Source organism: Misgurnus anguillicaudatus, chromosome 17 (assembly GCF_027580225.2).
Source record: "Misgurnus anguillicaudatus chromosome 17, ASM2758022v2, whole genome shotgun sequence".
In the NCBI taxonomy this organism is placed as follows: domain Eukaryota; kingdom Metazoa; phylum Chordata; class Actinopteri; order Cypriniformes; family Cobitidae; genus Misgurnus; species Misgurnus anguillicaudatus.
In genome coordinates, this window is record NC_073353.2 from 23,929,223 (window position 1) to 23,937,612 (window position 8,390).

The 8,390-nt window shown below is 36.6% G+C and overlaps 1 protein-coding gene across 1 annotated transcript; it reads left to right on the forward strand.

Moving 5' to 3' along the window:
* Nucleotides 1-129: 129 nt before the first annotated feature.
* On the forward strand, nucleotides 130-5,825 carry LOC129452463 (putative methyltransferase DDB_G0268948). The gene is made up of 6 exons (XM_073855195.1): nucleotides 130-548; nucleotides 1,273-1,433; nucleotides 1,913-2,126; nucleotides 2,365-2,468; nucleotides 4,449-4,586; nucleotides 4,704-5,825. The coding sequence occupies exons 1-6, from the start codon at nucleotides 438-440 to the stop codon at nucleotides 4,798-4,800; spliced, it is 825 nt and encodes a 274-aa protein (XP_073711296.1). The 5' UTR covers nucleotides 130-437; the 3' UTR covers nucleotides 4,801-5,825.
* The last annotated feature ends 2,565 nt before the right edge of the window (nucleotides 5,826-8,390 follow it).

Consider the following 8,390-nt stretch of genomic DNA (forward strand, 5'->3'; position numbering starts at 1 on the left):
TTGTAACAAGAGACTCGTCCAGCTCTAAAACCTCTGCAAACGATATCATGTTTTGACACTAAACAATGAGGGCTGTGCCAATATTACTGTAAGGAAAATTTAATCCATTGTCAATGCTTAAATATGACTGGGAACTTGATGTTAAATGCCATGCTCCCTGCATGCCCTTACGATAAAAAAACATGGTTTTTCCCAATTTTTCAGGAGGCGTTTATTACCCTTAAAAAGAAGTTTAGTCTTTTATTCCAGAGTGAATGAGAAAGGAAACTCTTGTGTGTGAGCCCAGAGTCCTCATTAGCACACTACAGTTGTCTCACAGGTCTTGTGATGGAACAGGCAGAGCCTGAAAACGATGCTCAAGATGCTCCTCCCCTTCTTTCCTTCTCTACAAGTTATCATGCTGATAGTTTAATAGAAAATCTTTGCAGCTTTTTCAAATGGCTGTTCGTTTGTTTGAGGGTAAAGAACATGCATCTTCATATTGGAAGTACAGGATATCTCCTTCCGAGGAGCTCATCAGCAAGATAATGCAGTTTCTTATGAGCAATGTAAGTTTGATTTTGACATTAAAAGTAGCATAGCTTCCTTTGGTGATATATTTTTAATCCCTATTCGCACCGACTGACCCGTCAGTACCTAACGTTAACTGTTTATCTCGTGACCATTTTCCGGTTTCAGGTCCTCCGCTGAGGATGTGAATGAACGATCGAGCAGATTACACAAATATTGTAAAATGTACAAAAATACACACACACAAAGGCATGCAAGAGGTCTGTATTATGTTGGCTTCTGCATTCAGAATTGACGAATGTGCCGCGATAGGTCATTCACGCTGCAAAGGACCTTAAACCGGAACATGGTCACCCGTTGTTAAACACGGTCACGAGACAAACCTTAACACCAGCCGGTTTTTGCTATCTAACTCATAACACGCGATCCACAACCGGCCGATCTGTTTTACAGACACAAGCTGTTTTATCAATGCGTATCTGAAGGGAATTTTTTAGATAACTGTCTATCTGATAAGTACCCGCTGTGTAGCGCCATCTGCTGTAAGATGTGGATTTTGCGCTTCTATTCAGCCTGTTTTTTGCAGAAGTTTTGTTTTATTTAAGCTCAGACCACTCTATTTTTCATTAAAATCCTGAAATTATAGAAAATTTGCAAGGATAATTAATAAGTTAAAACAAAAACATTACGCTTGTAACATATCATTACAATGCAATTTGCTACTGCATTCGTTTTGGGAATCTTTTAACTTTATCTTCTCAGAAAGAGCCACCTTATGAGCTGGCAGTGGATGTTGGATGTGGGTCAGGACAGGGAACGTTGCTCTTGGCACCGCATTTTGCTCATGTGGTGGGGACAGACATCAGTCCTGCTCAATTGGAGATGGCAATAAAGCATGCTAGCTCCCCAAATATCACTTACAGGTAGGCACGCCTGATTTAGGGCACTTCATGTACGCCAGCAAGCTTGCTTTCCTTGTTTTAAATATGAACTCACCTCACTTTTTACCTTTCTGTTAGCCAATTATTTGGCTCCTTCTGTACCACATACAGTAGCATTAAAACCATTGCACATACATTTAACAATGTTAGAGGACAATTATGTTCCAAAACCACATGTTTCACATATAATCATGTGTTTTTGCACATGTAAAATGCATGTAGACACATGAAAAATAAAAAAATTCTGTTTTTTTCTGAGAAGTCTCAAATTTGCATTTGTGAGACTATACGAATTATTTCAGTGCATTATTATAAAGAGTTGGGGTCCTGAACATAATGTCACAATGCAAAACATCTGAATGATTTCACAGTAATACTGCATGGCATGTTGTTCTTAAACCACGAGGAACGGTATGAATTAACTATGGTTTTTACTTCATTATTTACTCTGCAACACAAAGGGAATGTCCAGCGGAGGAGCTGCCTTTTGAAGATGGCTCTGTGGATCTTGTGGCGACCATGTCTGCGTTCCATTGGTTTGACCATTCACGTTTTCTTCAGGAGGTTCACCGAGTCCTGAAGCCTCATGGGTGCCTCGTGCTTCTCAATTATACTTTGGACATGGAGCTTAGTTATGGAGACTGTTCAGAGGCTTTAAACAACATCTGCAAAGAGGTGAGAATCATGTGAAACTGACATTTCTGACTTTTGACTGTTAAGTAGTGTGTCAGCAGATTATAAAGCATGCAGTTGTAGAAAAAATGTGAAAACTTTTGAACTTATACATGTAATTTGATATTCATTTCAGACATAATAATAATAACTAACCAATGTAACACACTATTTTTTATTTCACAATTTTGTTTACTATAAATTCCTCTTCATGCATTATTTATTTATATTATCTGCTCAGTATTATGCTGCCCTGTTCCCGTACCGGAACCCTTGCCTAGGTCCCAGTTCTCTTGACCTTTATAACCAAACCTACAACTCTCTCCAGTATCCAGTCAAAGAATGGTAAGAAATCTGATCTATGTAAAAACACATACAGTCTGAGGCACCTGGCAATAAGAAGCCCTTGTTTGTGGTACAATTTTTATAGATCCTGAGTCTTTGAAAACATTTGTAGTCATTTGTTGATACTGGAAAGGAACAGTGGTTTTAATTGAGGAGCTCTGATGCAAAACCCTCTAAATGCCAACTCCGTCAAAAATGAGATAATGATCTTAAAGGTATAGCGGAAGATTTTCCCGAATTATTTAAAAGAACCGCCCCTCCACATTTTTTAAAAAATGCACACGCGCAACACTCTACCTCCTCCCGAGAAGGAACGCCTGTTAAACGTGTGCACGAGACAGAGAGAGAGCATGCAGGAGCCTAGTTCCTAGTTGCTGTCGGCATGTTTACCGTGTCTGTGCGGTTCGTGACTTGTGCCAGGGCTAGCATCGCTTATCATAGCTTACATCAACTTTTACTAGCAGTGATTTTAAGTGGATTTCTCCAAATAGCATGACAAAATGTACCTTTCCAGTACAAACTTCGTGTGGGAAGCCCAACCTGTCCTATTACCTCACGCCAGCGGCCAGCGTGTGAAATAGTCTCCCATAAACACTCTGGTCTTGTTTCTTTCTTCATAGTCCTTTCTCTTCTTGTCATACAATTCGTAGACACTTTTTCTCTTGCGACCCTCAGACAATTAAAAAAAAAACACAGTGAGAACGCGAGCTTCAATGAATGGTTGAAACCGTAGCACAACACACATATACACGTGAAAGTGCGCATGTATCGGCCTTCCAAAGGTTTTTAACTTTTAAGTTAAGGCCGTGGATCGAGTGAACAGGTGGTCCCTCTGTACGCACTTCCAACACTTTCTTTATGCAAAAATATATCCATTTATTTAAAGCTTGAACAGGCTTAACATTTCCAATAATATTACAACTTAAATGCTACGTAAGTGAGAAAAGTGGTCAAAAGATTGTTTTAACCACCTTCACATGACCCCACATTTGTGTTGCCTGTTTCCTAACTCAAACAAAAAACCACTCACTAGGCCTTTCCCAGTTGCACCTGTATTCCATATTACCATAAAACTAAGAGTAAACAGGCACACACATTTAAACCCATACCAAATAACACATACATTCAAAACCATTAAATAATAACTATAGAAAAACTTAAGTGCTATTACTCAGAGCATGATTATGCAAATGAAGGTCAAAAATAACAAAATGGCTACGACAGCGCATGTGCAGAAAGCGAACCTAGGGACGAGCACGTACGACGGTTATACGGCAACATATCATCAGAATGATTGACATCTGGGATGACCAATAATATAGATGATCCACCCGGAAAACGAAAATCTTGCGCTATACATTTAACCGAATTCTTTCGGGACATATTATACATTTGTCAAACACTTTAACGTCAAATTCACTTAATCCCAGCCTTAAGTAATTCAGAATTACTGATTTGTTGGCCGAATCTAATACAGGGGTCTTCAACATGGTGCCGCACCAGGTAGCTGGCACAGAGTCTGTGAGGTGCCCGCCAAAGCACATTCTATTAATAGTCTCAATTGTAATATTTATTTATTACATATTTTTATATTTGCTTGGCTTGGTTTGTTAACATTTTAAACAATAATAAAACATATCAATAAGTCAAAAAAAATAAAATCAACAAGAAAAACAAAAAAGTTTTGAGTAGACTATATAAAAAAGTAGGAGGACCCCTGATCTAATAATTCAAGAAATATGCACTTAGAGGGTTTTGCATCTGAAAAATAATGACATTGTGAATGGTAGAGATAAAGCTTATGTTCTTTACAAATTAACAGAAATTTGGACCTTTGGATTATTCTGGTATATATAAAGCTAGCTGTTAAAAAATACAAACCTTAAAGACGTTGTAGAAGTGCATTTGGTTAAAAAGGTTTTTTTTTTTTTAGAAATTGGAGCAAGTTTTTATTTAAAATTTTCTAAATGTGTTTTCTAGGCAGGACACTTTTTGGGTGAGAAAATGCGTATCTGTATCTCACTACATTGGCATGGTAGAGTCATTTTCCAGTTTCCAGGCTCTCTTAAATAAAGATCCAGAAGAGGCCAGACGGCTTTCACAGGACATCACACAAAGGTATTATTAGACTGTTTTCTACAGGTGTTCATGTAAAGTCTATATCATATATCTCTGTGTGTTTCACTGTCGCTTTCTCTTCCTTTCTCTGTCTGTCTCTCTCTCTCTTCCCTAAAGACTGTTGTGTGCAATGGGCGTGACATCATCAGACACAGAAGTTGTCATGGGAGTTAAACATTTCTATGTGCTGGCCTGCAAACCTGCAGAAGACTGATATTTTTTTGTTTTCATTGTGTCAGTGCTGTAACAGAATGGCAATCATCTGATTTTATAACATAAAAAAATCATAAATTGTTAGCAGTACTAAATAGTGGAAAGGTGAGGGTTACAGGTTGGTCAAGTGTATAGCAACAAAATGTGTCCAAAAGTATACCATTAGGGCATTGCAGTATAAAGTCTTGCTTCATAGCATAGTCAGACAGAAAAAGATTGAAAATATATTTGAAAGCACATCCACTAGAGGGCAGTGTTGTCTTGTGCATGCAGTCCATATGAAAACCATTTCTGCTGAACATTGTCCCACTGTGCCCACAATCTAGCAATTCCACGCTACAATGATTAAACACAGACTCGATGCATAGCTTTATAACACACAGCGAGAAAAAGCAAACTGAGAGTGACATTTCTGTAAACTTTCAAATGTTTTAAGTATTTTGAATAATCCTAACGTTACATTTGTTTGTATGAGCTGCTCAGATGGAGAAGTTTAATTTTCTATCTCATTTCAAACACAATTACTCAGACACAAAAAAGTCAGATGACTTAAGACATTTGTTTACTATACATACTTTGAAAAGTGATGTATTATTTGATTTCTACCTCCATATACCCCACAAGAGTCATAAGGTTCTAGTTACGTGTAAGGAAGTTTGTTAGTGGTTTGACATTGTGTGTCTTTGTCCGAGCTATGAGGAATGGCAGAGAGTAAATGCAGGGAACGAATGGCAGGAAGTCTGTGTTCATATAACTTTCCAAGAAAAGTAATGCACAAACTTATCCCTATCGAATGACAGCACATGATACAGTGAGTGTAAGAGAATAGTGTCAGCACGCATATGACAGAGATGACAGGTGGCACTACACAACGTATAGATGAATTGACACTTTTCTGTTACAATTATAAATTGCTAGCAATAGTTAAAACAATGTACATGTTCTGCACCAATCATTTAGGAATTCCCTTATTACAATAAGAATAAACATAAAAATGTAAATTTTTGGTATACAAGTCTTACACGTTTTTAAAGGGATGGTTCACCTTGGGATGTAGATTCTGTCGTCATTTACTCATCCTCATGTTGTTCTGGACCTGTATGAATTTTCTTTTTTCTGATGAACACAGGATAGGATGTTTTGAGAAATTATGGTGAACGCAGCGGATGGTGACCATTGACTTCCATAGTAGGAATAAAAAATATGATGGAATTCAATGGGTACGTCAACTGTGTGCTTACCATCATTAATCAAAATATTTTCTTCATCATTTATCACAATACTTCCAAAATATTTGTTCCCTACTATGGAGGTCAATGGTCACTATCTGCTGTGTGTTTGCCATGGTTTCTCAAAGTGTCTTCTTTTCTGTTCATCAGAGGGGGGAATTTCGTGCAGGTTTGGATGAGCATGGGGATGATTGAATGATGGCAGAGTTTTCATTTTAAGGTGAACTATCCCTTTAACAACTAACTGTGTCTATGCAAAGTGTAGTTTTCCAATTTCTGTCATGACAAACTACAGTAATGTTCACTTAGATAACAGTAATGGACTGAGCAATTCCAATGTTATTGATGTGGCCTTTGCACTTGAAATATAAATTCTCACATAATGCATTTATTACCAATTAAACCATCTGTTTATATTTTTCTAATCCCCTGGAGTTCAGACATAAAAAATTTAAATGAGGTTAACGTGTATGCTTTATACAGATGTGACAAAACGTTTTTGGGACAATTCTGTAAATTAAAAGGCACAAACCAGAAGCAATAGTAACAAACAAATAAAGAAAGGATGATTTTTTTAAAATATTTTATTTTGTATGCACATTTATGAGGAAGAAACAATGTTTTGGATGTGAAATTTCTCTCTTATGGACATGATAATTCTGAAATTTGCACCTATTGAAAATAATAATTAAATCAATGCTTTATTAACTTTAACAGAGACTTTGCGTGGATATTACACCAAATATTGACATCTGAAATATCAGTATAGTTAAAAACTTTACCATACTAAACTTTACTTTTTGTGATAGGTTGACATTGGCATTGAATTGCCCAACTTGTTTACATACAAAATCCAACATATGCTAAACCTAATGCAAAATTATTGTTTACACAAACAGCTCAAATAAAATTCTGTATCTAATGAATTCATGCTTTAATAAAAATACAAAACCCTTTAGAATAGCTTGACCCATCCATGGCCATTATTAGTACATTGCTGTAAACATGCAAATTGGGGGATGAATCTAAATGATTTTCTGTGATTATTGGCAATATTCCACAGATTCTGTTCATAGAACAAAACTAAACCTGAAAGGTGACTAAAAAACACTCTTGTGCTTCTGTGGAGGAAAGGTTTTCCTTTCGGCAGATCAGAAATCCTGATAATAATACTTAATCCACAGCAGAAACATGATTCTGCAAGTAAAGAATACCACAATTTTAGTATAGCTCAGCAGACGCCTCTGACAATTCTGCAAAATTAGACACTTTTTACTGCACATATTGTGTTGCTCAACTCAACCTCAACCTGTGTTTTGACATTGAAGTGTCACAGTATAGTTACATCACTAAGTAACCCATCAAACAGCACATTTTAATACACTGTGCAATAATTTTATCCCCCTGAGTTGATGGGGTTGAGGTCTTATGTTGACTCATCTGCACTTTCACAGAATGTTTGCTCAAGATCTCGAATGTTAATGTTTTATGTTGTGTTTAATTACACTTTTTTACATGACATGAGCAGGTCCTCAAAGTGACAGTCAAACATTCATAACTCAAGAGCACTCATAGTAGAATAGAAAGCATAGACAATGTGTTTATTAAATGAAGGCAATGCTGTGCCTATGTTTGCTTTATTCAGTTCTTTTTAAATGAAGCTCGGTTGCTTTACTGTTACAAAAAACTGTTCAGCAACATCTTTAAAGCTTTATTCAAAGATTTCCTAAAAAATATTGTGGATTTTTTGCACTGAAATCTGTTTGTCTAGTTCTTGACAAAGACTTTTCAAAGAACAGTACATGAAACTACATGGTTGTGTTGTTTATAAAGGAATGTATGCAGTGTTCATTAGCAAGAAAAGACTACTTCAGAGAATACTTCAGAGCTCTTTTTGTCTAATTAGTCCCTCAAGAAATGGGGAATCCCTTCATCTGTTACAACAAAGGCACATACATTCTAATAAAAAACTCCTTTCATCAGGGTGTGAATCATGTGAGATATCCTCAGTGAGCTAAACAGTATTATTCTTATCAAAATGTATAATTTTATGAACAGGGCTATAGCTTCTATCACTCTGAGATGGCTTAAGCATCACTTTGAGAGAGATAGAATTTGATTGGTATAATTGATGCAACTTGATTTTCATTTATTCTTTTGAGACACAACGTTAAGGAGATTTAAATTAAACTAGCCACTGATCTTTGACATCATGAGTGCATTCATACTCATACTACATTGCTGTCAAAAATAGATGAAGTTTGTTCAAAGTTAAAGGCGGGGTGCATGATTTTTGAAAAACACTTTGGAAAAGGGAGTCGGGGCTGAGTACCAAAAAACACTTGTAGCCAATCAGCAGTAA